Here is a 19505-nt window from a genome sequence, read left to right on the forward strand (position 1 = left end):
AGAGAAGAAACCAACCAACCTCAGAGATGATTAATTCTCTGTAATTATGGAGTCGGCTGTGTAGGCTACAAGTCCTGACTCTGCCTTACCTTGACCTAAATTTTTGAAGTGAACAGTGTTAAAAGCCCTGCTCTGTATTCAAAGGGCCATCCTGCCAGGAGGTCTGTAATAGTTTTAAGTCACAGGTCATATTGAACTACAGCCCCACCAGCAATCATGGAGGCAGCAACACCGGAACACGACATGCCGGTAATCTAGTGTCTAGTGGTGTGTGTGAGAGCTTTCACACGAAACATTTCTCTCTTTTCAGGCATGATGTCACTTTTCTTGCCACATATTGCATGTTGTTGAAGCCTTTTTTTCTTCGTCTGGAGATGTGTTGTGTAGAAACACACGCAGACCGCAGTCAGGCACGTGGTAATGCATCAGCATGAGTGCTAGAGGGTAAGCCAGTTGAGTAAAAATAACAGCAGGATTTGGGAAGCTCTGGAGAGTTAGGGTGGGACTCGGGAAGAAATTGCTGGGTGTGTTTTTGAGCAAGTCAGTGTGTGTGTGTGCGTGTGCGTGTTTCTGTGGCTCAATGTGTGCAAATGTGTGTGATATATGTCCCAGATTTAGCTGGACCAAAGCTATGGTTGTGGTCAGGCAAGTCATCAGGGCTGGTCAAAAAAAAGCTCTGTACAGTACAAAGACTTTGGTGTGTTTAAGATTCATTGTGTTTTTCGGCATGTACACAAAATAAAAAAATAAATACCACAGAGGTGTGTGCAACCATTAATCAGGAGCAGAGGAGGGTGACATTTTCTTAAATTGACCCCAAGACTATTTACTGTAAAAAGTCCCTGCAGAAGTTTTGTGAAACAAAGTTGAGTACCTGCGCTGCTTCAGTCCAACACCAGAGAAGCTCTCTGCTGTTCCCCCCCAGGCGCCTGTGTTTCATCAGCTGTATACCCCCTCCCATATGCTCAGAGCAGAACATACACAACAAATCACAGCTCTGTTTTCCCAAATCTTCTGCAGCGATCGCAAACCAACAACAGATTGGAATCTCTGAGCGTCATTCCGACAGGGGGAAACCGATGCGCTATTTGTTTGATTTAATGTTTATTCCAATATAGAGCTGTTTGTGGAACATGCTGGACTCAGAGTCAGATTATGTGCAGGTAAAAATATAGCAGTATGTTACAGAAATATGCATCTGCAAACATAAGGGTGATTTTTCAAAGGCTAATGAAACCTTTCTCGGTGACAAAGTACTATGTCCTCACTTTTTTTTTTTTGCAAGGGTATATAAAGTACAGTGATTCTGCTGCTACTGTGCATATTTTTACATTTTTCAAAAGAGGATGAAACTGTTTTTGGACATAACTTCAAGCCTCTTTGTGGGCGTTTCCCAAGGCAGCGGATGCTCAGAGACGTGCTGTCAATTCCTGCTCCGTGGTGCACTACTGACTGGAGCACTTCACAGCCCTGTATAGCGTTTACATGCTGATAAAAGTACAAGGTAGAATCCATTGTCTTTCTCTCCATACACAATATTCAGTATACAGTGGAACAAAGTTGTATTTCTTCATTGCTACGGTTTACACAATACAAATACAATAAAAAAAAGACATAGAACACCAAAAGAGGTGCACAAGTAAAAACAAACAGCAGCGATATATAAGCCTACTGCTTTTATAGCAAAAACAAATGTGTTCAATTTGACTTGAAAAAGGATTCATTATACCAAAAGAAAACACATGACAAGACAAATATGTATAATAATAATAATAATAATAGGAAGAAGATGAAGAATATAAGCTTTATATTTTCGTACAAGGAATGTAGCTCAAATAATGTAGTTCAAAGTGCAAGATTACATTTGAACACATCATGTTAACGATAAAATGTACCTTCGCCCAATACTTATTTTTATTGAATAGTACATGAACACACCATAATGTAATTCAAATGGCACCTCCCATTAGCTACGTTAGTAGCTCCATGCAGGACTGTGCTGCTTACTGGCTGCTAACGGCTAACGTTAACTAGCTCTCATCCTGCCGATTTCAACACAGATTTGTTGTTCATAATGTAGCATTATGAGGGAAAAAATAGTGTTTGTCCCCTCGACGTGTCTATAGTGAGAATACTGAGACTTTTTATCATCCCTGGGTGACAGGACGCCGTTGGTCTTCAGGATTTTGGCATCGACTTGATACTGAAGTATCGATTCTCGTGACATCCCTACTTCCAACCCCCCTAGTTCAGGCGCCCTTGCTCGAACCACGCTCATCTTCTGTGGTAGTTCCCGCTACAGTAGGAGTCTCCAGGACCACATTTTACCATGATGACACACACGCAGACTCACAACTGAAAACAACACCAGCCACACGCTGTCGCGGCTGGTAATCACACACAAGCGGAATTACTTATTTAATCCAAATGCAGAGAAATATCAGTACAAAGTAAGGGAAGCTGGAGTGTGAAATGCATTCTGGGCTGGAGAGCTTTTTACTCAGCAGCGTGTGTGTGTGTGTGTGAGACAGAGAGAGAATGAATGTGAGAATGTGAAAGACTGAAAAAGACAAACTGCACCATGTGCACATTTGATTTGCGCATCAAAAGCAATACTGTGCACCACAGATAAGCTTTTTGAAACAAACAAGCCATCTGATCCAAGTGCGCTTTTCAATCTCACTCTTGGAGAGACACAAACATTTCTTCGCGGGGAATTAACCTGCTCCCTCCCTCCCCCCCTATCCGGAGGGTCGTGAAGCGGAAAGGACCCTGCTGTGCGGCGATGAGCCTTTGATGGCGATATCATCACTCCGTCATTCTCTCTGTCATCCTCCGCTGAGCCAGTGAGACACCCGGTTGGACTGAAAGCATAAATAGTGGAGGGAAAAAGGTCAATGACAGGTAGAAACGGAAAGGGGCAGGGGATGGATAACGATTGAGGAAATCCGAGAGATGGCGGTGAAAGAAAAATCCTCATGACAGCCAGAAAAGAAGAAAAGTCAGTCAGTCAGTCAGTCGGCCACTTGGTCTGTCAATCATGTTGTTTTTTTACGCAGTAGCCATTCACTCATTCAGGTACCTCATCAGTCTCTCTGTCAGTCAGTAGCTCCTCTTTCAGTCCACTAGCCTCACAGTCAGTCGGTCATCTAGTTTGTCCTTTTATTCTTTTACAAATCAATAACTTAGTTCAATCATACTCAACTAATCGCTCGGTCTCAGCTGTCCTTTTCAGACAGACAGACAGCAAAGTAAAGAGCAAACATCTCTGTCGTCTCTGTGTGTGCTTTGGTCTAAAACACAAGACGCCAAAATCTCAGATAACCAATCGGCAGACAGAGACTCAGAACAACAAACAAAAACTGGCAATAACCCGTCTGATAGACAGAATGATAAACACCCAGTCAGTCGCATCCAAACACACACACACACATATAAGCGCTCTTCCTGACAAACACGGAGCTTTATGAAGCAGCTCTGTAGTGTCTTTGTGTGCTCTGGTCTAAAGCAAAGTCTGGGTGGATTTTACTAGTGTGTGTGGGTGTGTGTGTGTGTGTGTGTGTGTGTGTGTGTGTGTTGTCTGGCCAGAGAGAGAGAGAGTGAGAAAAGCATCTATCAGCACTGTGTTGTGACCCCGAGCTAACCCTCCCTTGACTGTGTTTGGACAGATGGATCATCACTGCACCACTCACATTTGACAAACGTGTTTGCATGTGAGCCCGTGTGTGTGTCTGTGTGCGTGTATGTATGTGTCAGCGTGACGGACGCAAAGCCGGCGTTTATTCGGGAGCGTATTCATTATGTATAGTGTAATCCAACCATCATGAAGTCCCCCACAGACAAAATCAATAGTGGTGTTAATATGATCCTCTCTCCACTCGTTACTGCAGGAAGACTTCAATTGATTAGTTAGCTGACACCTCAGCTCCCACAATGCAAAGAGGTGTGTGTGTGTGTCTATACGCGGCTGAATGTGCCATTATATAACTTTCCAAAACTATGCTGCAAACAGCTATTGATTGTCTGAACCAATCCATTATTCAGCTCGAAACATTTACTGCAAGTACACTTACTTTTTTTTGGGAGTTCGTCATATATTTTGCTTGCCTTTAACAGTGCATAACATTTAGTGTAATCTATTATTTTAATAAGTGTGTTTTCTTTAGTGTATAATCATCTGAAAGTATGAATCGTTGTGTTTTCGTTACCTTAGAATGAGCCGTTTATATCTACATATGGAGCAGGTCCTCTTCACGGAGCCGGCAGCCGCTAGATGCCGCCAGATCCTACACACTGCACCTTTAATTGTAGGTTTCGAGACAACATTAGACCACCAAAATTGAACACGCCGCACAATATTTGGCATAAAAACAAGAATATTAACAATAATAATAATAATGTGATCATTGTGTTAAAATTTGAGGACAATTTTATGTAAGAGTCATCTGTCATCAATTCAATTTGGGTTACTGAAATTCATGAAACATTTCTTTTTGAGAGGTCGTGGCAGTTGTCTCCAACATTTTGCATGTGATTTACACAGTGTTGATGAACGGGTCTGTAGAGTTAGACAGACCATTAGAGAAGCGGTGTAATTCATTTGGGCCATTAACTCAATTCACCAATGGATCATTTGAAGAGGCAACCAAGAAAAAAAAGAGAAGGAGGGAGAGAAATGTGTTGAGATTGTAGATTTACTGTGTTATTATATATTATATTATTATTATATGTAAGAGTTTTAGGATACTGTATTTTGAAATATAGTTGAAAAAGTAGAATTTGCTATTTTTTTTTACTGAAAAATTGAGATTCAACTGTTTTTACCTGTTAATTATGGTTTTAATGGAAAAAAAGCTTGTAATGTTTTGTCCGTCTTGTATTTATGGTAATGTACTGTGTATTAATTTTGTAAAGTAACATGACTAATCGACTCTGCTGCAGATATCACCCTGATGAAGTGAAAAAGTATTGAGGCATGTACTGTAGCAACCTAATATCGCGCTAAAGCATGTAATAGACCCCCTGTTCATGACAGGATAGCGTGTCAGTGTCACATTTTGCCTCGCCGAGGCGTGAATATTACACGCGGGTATAAAGGTGTAGTACCAGCAGGGGGCAACAAAACCACTAGGTTTAGGAAAAACGTCTTGGATGGCCTTAAAATAAGTATATAAATTAAGTACAATATGTACGGAAACAATGTAACATAAGTACTGAAAACACGTGACAAACGTCATTAACGTAGTTTTCAAAGCAAACAACCGGTGTCCTAGTAAAAGGTCCTGTGTTTGTTGGACCCATCCACCTCCCCTCCCACCCACCATAAGCGACCTTTCTCACTTTTTATCCTACGTCACTAGCTCCAAGCGTAGCATTTTCACATGGATGCATTTGCATTGCAGTCAGTACAGACTACATGGCGTACAAATGACAAGCCTAAAGCAAGAACGGCATTCTTATTGCACGCTTTGCCTTGCGCATCATCGTGTCATTCATGCGCCTTGCGTAGATGATGGACCTGTATTGAAGCTCACATTGGTCTGAGCCTTCTAAAATATGGAAAAGGACACCAGTGCTTAACACTATCCTGGCAGGAATACTGTATTGTACTGTATTATCTGCTCTGTACATGTATTTCAAGTGACAACATCGTTTACAGCATGTTTCATTTCATTTTGTGTGGCTAGAGCTCCTCTGCTAAGTGCCCTGAATGCACCGGTGTGCTATCCATCACCGGGTCCCAGGGTGATTTCAGTGCATATGTGTGTGTGTGCTGTGAATGCACTGGCATTGTACATGTGTTTTTGTGTGTCCGTATGTGTAGAGGTGTGAAAGAAAGACAGAGAAAGAAGTAGAGGTGGGCGCAGGAGGAGGAAGATGAGTGGGAGGAGGAGGAGGTGGTGGAGGCTTGTACTAATGCCCTGGAGATGATTTAGAGTTTAGACCACCGAACAGCACAGAAAGCTCTTCCAGTTTTCTCCCACAGGACCAGTCGGTGGCTTGTGGTGAGTTAAAGAGAAAATAGGATCTACCCGAGATCACTTCAGGGGAAACAACAGTTGGCTTGGTTTTAAATCAAGTCACGTCTGTTTGTCTGCGCTCTGTAACTTAAAAGGCATGATGCAAATGCATGTGTGGGCATAAATCCGGTTATCTGTGGGTCTTTAAAGTCGCATATGCATTTTATTTTCTAATTTATGGCTCATAAATATTTACAGTATCTTAGATTTTATAGTTCTTAATTGTTTCACCATGTAATGGCAGGTTTTTATTAGTTCATGCAAACACAGAGATGGAAGTATTTTTTTAGATTTATTAAATCCAGATGTATAAAGGGAGGCAAAAGCAATAATGGTTCACTTACATTTTGATATTAAATATGCAAAAAAAAGAAAAGCTATTGGACATAATTTAGATATTTTATTAGTCTTCATCAATTGTGCTATTTTTATAAAATGTTTGTGTATTTATTCTCTGCTTAAATTATAGGTACCCTGTTGACTTTTTGACTACTAGTGGCGCTATGGAGCAATTCCCTTATGATTGGGTCCCCACTTTGTATCACACACAAGAACACAATACACATTCCTGTCGCCGCGTTTTCACGCTAGTCCACCGATCGACAGTTGGTGACGGTGATGAGCGAAGAAGTTTAGCAATGCACAAACAAAGGCGAGAAAGAGGAAGACAGCAAACCAGCAAAATGTGATGGAAACACGATCGTGTCTAGAAGGTAACCAGCTAATTGCGAAAACTTGAAAAAACGTGTACAAGTACACTCGCGAGACTAGCTGCCCAACGACCTATCCTAACCTTAACCATTCAAGGTCAATGCATAACTTTATTACACGACTTTGTTGAATACTCGATTCTGATTGGTCAATCACGGCATTCTACAGTGTGTTATTTATGTATAGCAGATTGTTGCTATGTATAACAGACCGTTGCTATGGACGCAGTTTTGATGTCAGACTCTGGCAGACCATTTTTGTGTTGAATTATTGATTTCTTAAGTAAATAGCCGTGTAAAACAGCAGGATAATGTACAGCTAGCCGGTCATTATTGTGAAATAAACCACTTCAGGGCTATGCAAGTCCGCATCGCCCTGTCTGGGTTTATTTCACAACAATGACTAACCTTAACCATCTTGCCAGAGTTTCCCAAATTGTGGGTTAACTTCTAGACACGACCATGGAAACACAGCATGATTTTAAATATTCAAAGATTTGCTTTGCAAGTGTTTGATATTGAGGGAAATATATTAAACACATTTGTTTGACCTCCAGGATACACACACAATGTGTTTTGGTGGTGCTTTTGTGGGGTTTTTTTCACTTGAAATCTCCGCAGGGCACCTTTTAAATATTAAATCCAACTACAATGGGTTTTAAGACACGCTGTGAATCAGTAAAACCAGATGAAAAGATGAGTGATAAAGAAACTGATGATAATAATACCATTTTTTTACATAGCGGCTTGTTCTTGAAATCACATTACTGATTGTACATATATGTGATATCGGAACTTTGTTTTCTGAACATGCACATGTTTTGTGTGTGTGTGTGCATGTGCAGAGATGACGAGGTTGTGTTCAGGGCTGTTGCAGAGGCAGCGAGGTCAACAAAGAGCGCACAGCTCAGTGGCCACAGCTCCTGCTCCTGTCAGCCAGCCCTCTGCATACATGTGGGTGTGTGTGTGTGTGTGCATGCATGTTGGGGACATACAGTATGTACAATTCACTACAATACTTATAGCGCTGCCCTCTCTGACCATACTAGCACGCACACAACTGTAAAAACATCAGTAATCTCATTATATTTTCCCCAAGCAAATGCCGACCTAAAGGTCTGTAGAATTAAAAATGACAAGAGGAATGTCCTAGCGAGAGACTACCTGGGGGGAAATGACTCGCTCGCTTTCAACTGCAACAGGTAAAATGGCTTTTTGGTGACGGGGGATAAAAAAAAGTCAAAGACTGTCAAGGCAACTAGCAGACAAAGAAAAGTGACATCTTAAGCGACAGGCTGACTAAAGCAAAGCTGCAAAAGGAGCACAGAAGCTGACGTGTGAACCGTCGAGACGAAAGGGAAAAAGAACAAGGAGAGGCAACTGGCACTGGCTGTCACTCGCTTTCCCCCCGCTGTGGATGACAGGTGTTTTACATTACTCTGTGGGTGAAGGCGAACCACGTGACCCCGCTGCCTACATTCATACGCTGGACTTTGAATGAATTCCATATAGGCCCCAAGGTCGCGGAGGCTATTCATGCACACTGAAGGCAGAGTAAACTTTCCATTCGCGGAGAAAATGAAATAAAACCACCACATTCACAGCATGAGGGGTTTTCATTTGAAAGCAGGAGGAGAGAGGTGCCTTACTGTATGTATGTTCTACACCAGAGCCGCTCAAAGCTTTCCAGCACCAGCACTAAAGGGGGATTCATACTTCAGAGAGAGGTTTGTCTGAGGAAATGTTCACCACTTCACTTCAGTTTGGTCTTCTTCTTTTGCATATTTTGCTGCCCTCCAACAACAACAGGGTATTAATAGTTTTTGCTTATTTGCAACCCACCATTCACACAGAATCAACTCTGTCATGGAGGCAGGATTGTACTGTTCTTGCTCTACAAAGCACCATTTATTTCCCACTGACTTGACAGCAGATGAAAAGCCTATTTTCACATGCAATAAAATAATAAGATCGCTCCACAGGGTCGACTGCAGAATACGTTTTCTGTTATGAAACCTGCAGTAGGCAAAATAATAACCTTTCAGCATATTGTAATTCAAGTGTTCAGAGAGATAACTAGACTTAGACTAGAGAAAATTTAGCCCATGACGGGAGACTATGGCCAAACACGGGTCATTTCAGTGAGAGAGCGTTCCTATTGGCTGTGCTCCGGCTGGTGGGCGGTGCTTGGTATTTCCTCAACGGATCTCAACATTGCTGCACAAACTTTCTCATTTCACAGCTAAAGAGTAGACGACAAGATGTTTCTGAAAACATTTGAGGCGAGAAATAGGCATTATAGTACCAGGACATTGAATCATATTTGATCAGCACTGTTGACCGTTTCATCGGACTTTTTGAGTGATTGACAGCTGCTCATAAACGGCAGCTGTACGGCGGACTCCAGCTCGGCTCTGATTGGTTGTTTTCCTCCTGAAATCTTGCAGATGCCATTAGGAGCACTGGATCTGATTTTATTTTATTTTATTACTATTGTAAAGGCAGAAACCAGAGTAGCAGTATAAATTAAAAATGATACTAGCCAACTTATAAGCATTAAAATTTAATAGCCATTCCATTTTGTCATCATCCAAGCACCAAAAATTTCAGGATTTCAGCTTCAGCTTTTCTCAAAAATAGCATGAAGTTCTGTAGCCAATGGAGCATTATGTGATTTACTCCAAAGAAAAACCTCCTATATTTTGACATATTAACTGGAGGACACCAGAAGACAGATTTTTTCAGATTACATGTCTCATGCTGTCAGGTTATAGTGACCGTTTTATAAAAATAACTTTTTTTTAATCATATTTGCTCCATTTTTACCCACTGCAGCTTTAAGCAAATGCCATTGCACTTTACAGCTGAGATCCTCGGTATCTTTACACACTCCGCCACACACGCTGCTCAAAACGGGGTATACAGTCAGGGGAGGCTTATTCTTCTGTTGCGCGCTGCATGAATCATTCTCGGTAATAGCATCACATAAATGATTAAAAAGTAATGATGTGGACGGTCTAGACTGCTCATCAATTCACCCCCACGTAGAAAAGAAATCACGGGCGATTGAGTTGTGGAAACTGCTTTGTTGTTCTTGCGGCGGGCAAGGACTTTTCTGGGAAGCATGAATCCGCAGTAAGCATTATATAATAATAATCACATCCGGCAATTTGGGGGCTCGGTTGCGAATACAAACATGTCAGATTTACAGCAGCTATAGGATTTAATTGACCCGCGAGGAGTGCTGTGCGGCGCCGCTCCGTGCATATATCAGTCACATATTCACGCAAACAAATAGACTCTTAATCATGAAAAAACACGCTTATGCAAACACACACACACAGCACACGTTGAACTATTGCTGCCCTACAACAAAGCTCTGCAGTGGAAACAAAGACTATCATTTCAGATATTAGAGTACACACACACACACACACACACACATACGAGGTGTTTGAGGTAATGCAGAGCCATGTCTGATTCATGCTCTGGGTGTCAGAGGTGAGAGGTGTGAGGTCTCTGGGAGCACACAGGCTGGTTTTACTCAGCAAAACTCCAAACACTTTCCCCCCCACAATCTGTCACACTCTCTCCTCTCTTTGCACCTCTCTTCCTCACTCCCTTTTTGTCAGGATTTATTTTCGCTGCTTTTCATCTCCCGGAGTGAATCCTCTGTGCGTGTAGCGAGGTGCTATACAGTATCAAGCTTTTTCGGCGCTTTGATTTAAAACTAATGTGAAAATAAGTCTTTGTTTTAAACCCCGAATCCGTCTCTTTCAGGTGTGTCTCTCCAATGCTCTTGGGCCCCTGAGGCCTGAGGAGAAGTGAGCCAAGCCAAGGAACCCCCGCATGGGACGCCCTGTTTCCCAGCATGCACTGCTGCTGCTGCAGTGCATGCTGGTCCTGCGGCCCGGAGGAGGAGCGGCTGGTAGGAGAGGGCCAGTGCTGCTGCCTGAATCGCCCTGTCACAAGACAGAGCACCCGCTCGTCCCACACTCAGGTAAACACGCACCAGGGTTACATCGACTCATTGAGTTTTTTTTTATTTCCTTCCATAATTATATTTCTGTATGTAATTTTTTTATATGTCCTCTCTGCATTCATTTATCCATTCCTTCACTTTAAACTTCATCACATTATTTCCTCCACACGGTTAGATTTGTAAGACATCAGGACACTTTGCTGTTGCTAGGAGACATAAACACTCTTGGACACATGCCATCAGCTCTTAGTTGCAAGCAAATTGATGACCAAAGAAAGAAAAAAGTGGAGCACCTTGACATTTGTATTGGGTAACAAGACTGAAATGTTGGGATTGTGTGTTGTTTAAAATGAAAATTAAGTTTTTATCCATTAAATGGACTTGTATTTATATACAGTAACGCCTTTCTAGTCTTCCGACCACTACATTTCGACACTCACCCATTCACACACACATTCATACACTGATGACCGAGGCTACAAGGTGCCATTGTTTGGAACATGGCACTTTACCTTCAGTCTTTTAGCACAATAATATCTTCCCTCGATACACAAAACAGACACAACCTTCCTCGTATGCCTTTACTACATGGCTCTGCAGTTTTTAGATACAGCTTACTCCGCATCGGATTTCATCCTTTATCTTACATTGCTATTGAACAACTAAACTGTAATGAAATGAACTTAGTCGAAAGAAAGTATCGATAGCGATCAATAGCAGTTCTGTCTACCCTGTGCAAAGCAGCAAAATGTCATTGAGCTGTTTTCAGTCCAGCAGAGTCCCAATCCGATAATCACATAAGATTCTGCGAACAAGGTCACTGCGTGTATTCAAAGATCCACATGCATGCAAAGACTCCATTGACACCGCCCGGCACATACACTAGGACTCTTCCTCTACAACCTTCTCTCTCTTTCTTCGCAAGTCTTTGTCACTTCATTGTTAGCCGAGGTGGCACTCTTCCCTCTGCGCCAATTGAGTGCAATGATGATGACTAACTGCCCGGCTAACGTAATACGTTCCTGCCTTGTGCTTTCTTTCTGCATGAGGGGGATCACACGGCAGCCAGTGGGTCAGCTGTGGTCAACGCGTTTGTGTTCGCTAATGTACAAGAATGGCCCATTAAGCTCGGGTGGCTTAATGCTTTGGTTGAAATGTGGGAGCATTAATAAAAAGGGTTGACATTTCAGTTAGTAATCAGACATGGTTCACTAACACAAAGCCTACTGTACAGAAGAAGAGAAAAGAAAGTGAGAGGAACTCAGAGGCTTCACTGCCTGTGGCTCGGTGTCTGAATGATCAGATGTGATGATTCAGTGGTTTCGTATATAAAAGACTATTTAGCTTCATTGGAGACATACAGTATTATATAATAGGAGATTTTGTATGGTAAAAGCTATAAAGTCAGTTTACACTTACTTCTTTTGGGGTTAGGCTCCATGGGAAACCCAGTGGGCAACCTCCTGGTATTAAAAAAAGTGTAGCCAATGCGGAAGTGCCTTTAACTTGCATTCTTTCTAATAGCCAGCAGGGGGCGAAAGGTTGCAAAAGGAAGTCTGATTGTATAGAAGTCTATGAGAAAACATTGTAAATATGAGTTTATGGTTTCAATCGCTAGTTTCAAGTCATCTTCAATACAGCATGATGTTCATTTAGTAAATTATTGTCCCATTTAGAGTCAAATAGACCATAAACCATATTGTCCGGTCTGGGAGTTGTCCGTTTTTGTCTCATATCTTTAACCCATTCACAGTGTGTTTTCAGTTCATGAAAGTTAATTGTAACATTTTGGTCGCCTATAAATGTCTTATTCAGCATTTGGTTGGACTTAGCTCCACCCTCTAGTGTCACCTCTGGTTGCAAAAAGATGGCGACTGCCAAAATGCCGAACTCGAGGCTTCAAAACGGCAGTCCACAAACCAGTGGGTGACGTCACGGTGACTACGTCCACTTCTTAGATACAGTCTATGGGGAAACCAGAGGCAGTCAACTCATTCCCTCACATCTGCATTCAAACTATCAAAAGGTGGCATTATTGTTCGTAGAATTAAATTGCACCGATGCAGAAACGTGCAGTAGGCATGTACATTTAACTGGCTCGTTAATTCTGTTGACCCCTAAAAGTTTCTGAGCTCATAAGCTTGTTGACTTGTCTACACATCAGCTTTGTTGCCCTGGTTTTTAAAGCTCTAAAGCTCTGCTGACTTTGCATTTCTAGAGGTTTGTTTTGTTGTCATAAGGTGACAGAAAGCAGAATTCTTTTGCCATTAACGCAGGTTTTCATCATTATGCTTTGTTAACTTACACCCCAATCTTATTTATTCTCACCTTTCTTGTGTAAGAATCAGCACCTTTGCAGAGGCAGCTGCTAATGCCCATGGTCTCATGAAGACATCTATTTATCACTGCCTACACAGTTATACTTATGCTTATGGCCTGATGATAGTCTTTGTGCAGTTCAAACACATCTCTTTGTTCCGAGTCATACGGTATACAAAGCCTTTTTCCGACATTGCCAAATTACAGCCCTTGCCTTTTTTGCAATAAATGCAAAAAGAGCTATGATTCATTACTGAATACGCCGACACGTACGCACGAATACATGCACACACACACAGTGTGTGCGGGAAGAGAATCTTCTTGTTAAACCTGTTATCATTCTCTTTTGTGTGTCATTGTGCTCCATGTAATGTAGTGTAATCCCTGGTTGTTGAGAATGTGTAGAGCGAGGCAGCCATGGCTCCTCTTCAGCCGAGCTGGGAGGACTACAAACACATTAAATATACCCTGTGGATCACAACAACAGCACAATACTCCCACTCTGCTCTGACCAACCTTATCTTTCTGGACATACACAGACATACATTTAGAGATTTGGCTTGAGTCTTAAAGCTATAGGAGCATAGACTGTTTATATAGATGGACGACGCATCTCTACTTCCTCCCACTGTGCAGAAGTGAAGCCAAAATATCCCGGATATGGGCGCTGCCATATTGCGCTTTTGACGTCATTTAGAACCAGACTCTGTGCTATAGTAATCGGGCGGTGGAGCCGCAGCATCGTGGTCCCGCCCATACACACTCGCCCGAACCAATCGCGAGCCAAGCACAGACCCAGCTTGCTAGCGAGAGAGAATCACAGCTATCGTCTCACCCCCTTTTTACAGCATCAAATAACTAATTAAAACCAAATGTATAAAAAAAAATCAACACTTGAACATACATTACGGAAAGGAACGGAAAAGAACTACCTAAAATGACATAAACCATCTTTTGAAAAGGTTTATGTGAGGTGTACTTTGACTTTTTAGTTTGACCCATGTCAAACATGAAGGGGGCGGGCTTTATGACCTATACTGCAACCAGCCACCAGGGGGTGATGGAGATGTTTTGGCTTCACTTTTGTGGAGCTGTCATGTCGTCCTTCTTTATATACAGTCTATGGCTAGGACATAAACGTACAGTTTTGTGGTAAATAGACTCGAAGGTTGAGTAGTATCTATTTTCACGTGTAGTCCTTGGCAAGAAACCAAACACAGATACAAAACAAGCAATTTCACAACATCACCTTGGACTCGCCATTCATTTTTCACAATTTTCTGACACTTTCGAGGTTAAACAATTAGAAAGAAATAAGAAATAGATTAATCAACTGCAGTTAGAACTAATCTTTTCCGGCATGAGATAGAAAACCAGTCTTTTTTGTATTCAAGGTTGGGGTGACAGTAGGTGAAGGAAATAAAAGAGTGATATTCTTATTTCCTTTAGTAGCTTGTGTCACTGGGTCTACAGCTACTCCATTGTGGATGTTTCAGCCAGCCTGGTATAAAAGAAATGGAGTCAAACAATACAGAGCCCAAAGAGTGGTTGTGACCCGTCACGAGAAACCAAGGTCAAGGTTTATCTGAGTGCCTTCCAGTGACAGCATTTCTTTCTCTCCGTGTGATTGTGGCCTGACTGTGGAAGGGCGTGCCTCGCATGGGTTTGACCCCACTGGGGATGGTGGTTTTTCTGACTTGGCACAACACTTGGCTGACAGAGCTGCTACTGTGGAGAGGATGCTACAGCCTAAAGACCACTTTCTGCTTTGTGTGGCGGTTTTACAAATGCAGGGTTTCAGAAAGAAAGTACACTGTACAGTTCAGCAGCTACGCTCGAAATGTTTATACAGAATGTACTCTTTCGCGAAAAAACAGGTCTGAATATAGCTCCAGCAAAGGTCCAATGGCTCGAACGGTTGTCAGTTATAGAATTGTTTTAGGAGGGGTGTTGAAAGGCTTTATATCCCCATTCTCGGGAAAGGATATGAATTAGCGAAGGTTTTTTCGACAAAGCATTTTCGGCGTTATTGTTGCTCAAAGCCCCGGAGATACAGTAGACCACCGTATTAATAAAGTGTTGTATTTAACAAGTGTTCCTGGGTGTCGGCTTGGAAGGCTTTTAAAGGTTATAAACTGTGGTGTAAACAATGCCTTCACAGGCCAAGCTGAGGGCCACGTCTCTGAGGAGTGCAACCGGCAGACTTGTTTTACAGCCACAGACTGAGCAGCTTTTATCATCCCTGAACGGCTAACACATCGTTAGAGAGAGAGGGGAGTGAAAGCAGGAAAATAAACAAATGGCCTCACAGCATTCATAAACGCAACAGGCTGCAACTTGCAACAGAGATCTTTTAATTGGTCATTTGGGGGTGATTCTTTTAAATTGAAAGCCCTCAAAGGTCTTAGGAGCTTAAATTACAAAGCATTAAGTCAGCTCTATTCGTGGCTGAGGGTCAGCTATGTTCCAGCCATGTTTTAATTCAATGGTCGGCTGCCAGTGGCATGATTAAGGGGCCATATTTTTGGATTTCTTTCATGTACCCGCTGCAATAAAAGACTCATTTCCCTACATATATATTTTCATCTCTTTCTTTTTTTTTTAAGTGGCCTGAAGAGGATTTGGTCATCTTGTTAAAAGCTTGTCTCCTCTCCCGCGCCCCCTTAAACCAAACGACTCCTAAATACACATTAGATTTAAATATTTTGTTGCACACTTATTTGTGGCTTCACGGCGGTTTGTTGCGCATGAGTCACTCGCCGCCCAGAGGGCCACAGCAGCACATCCGCGGTCATTCGAGATTCAGGACTTTTCAGCTGCTTGTTTTTCTTGCTCGAAATAACATAATAGGAGGAAAACCTTGTCTTACCTTTTTCAAGGTGTTTGTTTTTCTGACCGCTCTGACCAAATCGTTTCCTCACATCGACTTGACTAAATAGTTGCCATTCTTGTGCCGCCCATTACCACAGAGGGCTGCTTTTAGAGTCGAATTGGCTCTTCATTTATGCGAGCGCCTGCTGCCACACTCTATTTACACCACTCACAGACAAACCATTCATGTTTCATAAATGGTTCCACATGTTGCCATTGTTGCCACCCTGGCGGTAACTGTAGAGCACTAACTTTGAGCGTTGGCAGACTGGCGTGGCCTCTGATGCTGGGTGTAAATATTTATATATCCTGTCATTTCGTCTTTGTGTCAACTGCTCCGTGTCAGAGCGGGGGAATAACAAACGGGGACGTGAGTGATGGGCTGCTCTATTTTGAGGAGGAGGGAGACAGGGGTTAAGGGGATAAGATGGGACCGAGAGTGGGGGTGGGGTGTGTAAGTGTGTGTTTGTCGGTTTCCATGTTGGCTCAGAGCCCTGCTGGCTTCTCTCCGAATTTTCTGCACGCGCGTGTGCGATTATTACGCCTTCGTCTCATCGCCAGCCAATCCCCTGATTCAGTCATCTGCTGAACAAGCATGGCTGTGATGTGATTACATTATCACACGCCTTGCTGATATGAACCCATGTAACATGCAAAGCAGGCCCTGAAATCGAGGAAGTGAGATTGGAAGCATGGTGTGTTTTTTTTTAGGGATAATTAGTAGCTGGGGGGTTGTCCTACTGTTTCCTTTTCTACTGGCTTAACGACGAGGTTGGTTTTATGGGATCATAAAAACCTCCCTGGGTGTCCCTAAAATTAGCTATTACAGTTCAACCCATCCAAAAACAAATATCACAAGTAAGATCAGATTTCTGTGGTGCAGCTAAACCAGTACCCTGCCAGCTGATTTGACTGTTATCAGGCGATTAAATAAGCGTTATCGGTCATTATAAGCACCATAGATGTGGGTCAATAGGGGCCTACTACACCTAATAGTAGGTTTTATCATCTATTGACATGGTAGATCACCAAAAGAAGGTATAAAAGAACAAGACAGAGACCTCTAGCGACGTCATTTTTAGGCTGTAGCGGGCTCAGTTTTAAAGCTCGAAAGAAGATACTTGTATCATATGAAACTATAAAAAGCCTAAGGAATCCATTGCTATCAACCGTGTCATAATAGCTTGTTGCTAAGATGGCTAAATGACACGCCAAACTTATGGCTAGGAAAAACTGGCATGGCCATTTTCAAAGGGGTCCCTTGACCTCTGACCTCAAGATATGTGAATGAAAATGGGTTTTATGGGTACCCACGAGTCTCCACTTTACAGACATGCCCACTTTATGATAATCACATGCAGTTTGGGGCAAGTCATAGTCAAGTCAACACACTGACACACTGACAGCTGTTGGGCTTGAGTTTGCCATGTTATGATTTGAGCATATTTTTTATGCTAAATGCAGTACCTGTGAGGGTTTCTGGACAATATTTGTCATTGTTTTGTGTTGTAAATTGATTTCCAATAATAAATATATACATACATTTGCATAAAGCAAGCGTAATTGCCCACTCCCATGTTGATAAAAGCATTAAATACTTGAAAAATCGCCCTTTAAGGTACATTTTGAACAGATAAAAAATGTGATTTATTTGCGATTAACTATGCACAATCATGCGATTAATCACATTTACATATTTCAATCGATTGACAGCCCTAGTTAGAACATGTTTTTTTTTAAATCTCACTTTTACAAGGTTTTAGGCGTAGTAGGCCCTCATTGACCAACATCAGTGCTTATAGCGACTGATAATGCCTATTTAATGGCCGGATAATAGTCAAATCGGGTGGCCCCTGCAGTGTTGTTTTTGAGAATCTTTCCAAGTATGCCACTTTTTTGTATCCCTACATGTAGTAAACCCAAACTACGATCAGCTAAACCCCCACAAGTTTGACTTTGTGGAGCTCCGTATATTCAGCTCCGCAGCCTTGGGAGGGCCCATCCACGCTGGTTATGAATGTTTACGAATGGTCCTTGGCCCCCCGTCACAAAAGGCCATAAATCCTTTGAGTGCTGTTACGTTCAATTAGAACCTTTTGCCCCTTTTTCCACACTCTAACAAATATCCTCTCTGCTCTGTTTCTATCTCACACACACACACACACAGATCCAGGCACACACACACACTCGCACACACTCCATCACCCCGTTAGCGAGCCTCCCCCGGTGAGTCGGGGAGATTTATGGGGAGAAGCTGGGTTCGTCAGGCGGCGTCTTCCCCCGGGGGGTGTCACTGCTACATTTGTATGCCAGGGATCCACTCGATGGCGTGAAAAACAAGCCCGGTGGAGGAAAGGATTGACGCGTCCAAAACTTTGTGTCTCCCTTCAGAACAAGCAGAGCAGCAGCCATTAAACAAAATGAATACTTTGGGGTGAAGTTGTTCGTGATCTCTCAGATATTTATTTCACCGCCGCTAATGAAAATGTATTGGCGCTGTGAAACCTAGAGTCAGAGGCGGGATGCTTTTTTTCCTCTTGTCTTGTTCTCGTCACTAGAGACTTGAAAGAGAACAAGGGAGGGGACATGTCTTTGCATACATACAGTGGCGCTGTCTCGCAGCAGATGATATTGTTTTGTTAGGAGACTTGGAGTTTGGTCCCACTACGTGAGCTGGAGGAGGCAGATGTTCTTTGGAAGCTCCCAGTTTCCTTGTTCTGTTTGTCTTCGTTTTTAAATCACCCAAGAAATCTCACGTTTGTCACCGAAACCCGAAAGCACTGGCTTTTGATGCAGCCGAGGGAGAGCGTGCTTTCATTTGAAACGCTGTCTGACAGGTGTGCCTGAAGAAGCAGATAACGTGTTGCAGGGAGGATATTCAAGCTGTCCCCTCCCTCTGTTCCGGCCCTGATGGAAAGCTCCTTGGTAAATTAAAAAAAGTCCCTTTGAAATTTTTTAGACTGGAAATAGCTCACAAATGTAGTGATGAATGATTTTACAGTAAATCGCCGTGGCAACCACTGTTAAAAACTCTGCAGGAGTCTGGCACCTTACACAAAAATACTAATTTCTAGTTATCTGGAGAAAATGTCCCATATTTTGGCAATCCGACAGTAAGTTATTATGTCTGCAGGTTGAGCATGTGACGAGTAATGGGGAAAACACGTCACCATAATGACCCCTTGAATAAACCTATCGGGTAACCAGGCGGTAGACAGGCCGTCCTCATCGCTCGGCAACCACTCTGGGCCTGTGATTCGATTGGTCAGGGGTTAATGGGTTGGGCGCCATGAGCACAGGCATGTTGTGGATAAGATGTCAGTGTCTGTCTGGGATATCTCTCTCTCTCTGTTCATGTGTGTGTGTGTGTGTATTCACCATACCAAGGTCAAGTTCCATAAAAAAGTCATCGGTCTTCATCGCTCATCCACAGTATACATTTACATGAAAGCGGCCAATCAATGGTGGTTTACAGAAATCACAGGACTGCCCACTGAGTCACAAGAAGCTAGATTTCACTGTTTTGTACACATTCACTTATGAATGGAGGTCTCAGGTCTCACTGTTGTTTTTGGGAGTCTGAGAAGCACTAATGTAAGAGTA

General features: G+C 42.5%; 1 protein-coding gene across 2 annotated transcripts in view; it reads left to right on the forward strand.

Annotated features, from left to right (window-relative positions):
• sema5a (sema domain, seven thrombospondin repeats (type 1 and type 1-like), transmembrane domain (TM) and short cytoplasmic domain, (semaphorin) 5A) overlaps window positions 1–19505 on the forward strand; it is a 135722-nt gene that overhangs the window by 26756 nt on the left and 89461 nt on the right. For both annotated transcript variants that reach the window (XR_005204950.1, XM_037756930.1), the window contains exon 2: window positions 10511–10730. Coding sequence is in view for 1 of the 2 variants with exons in the window: in XM_037756930.1 (XP_037612858.1) it covers window positions 10580–10730 (151 nt within the window). In the remaining variant the exon portion in view is untranslated. The remainder of the gene's footprint in view (window positions 1–10510; window positions 10731–19505) is intronic.

The sequence above is a fragment of the Sebastes umbrosus genome, chromosome 21 (assembly GCF_015220745.1).
Source record: "Sebastes umbrosus isolate fSebUmb1 chromosome 21, fSebUmb1.pri, whole genome shotgun sequence".
Lineage (NCBI taxonomy): Eukaryota > Metazoa > Chordata > Actinopteri > Perciformes > Sebastidae > Sebastes > Sebastes umbrosus.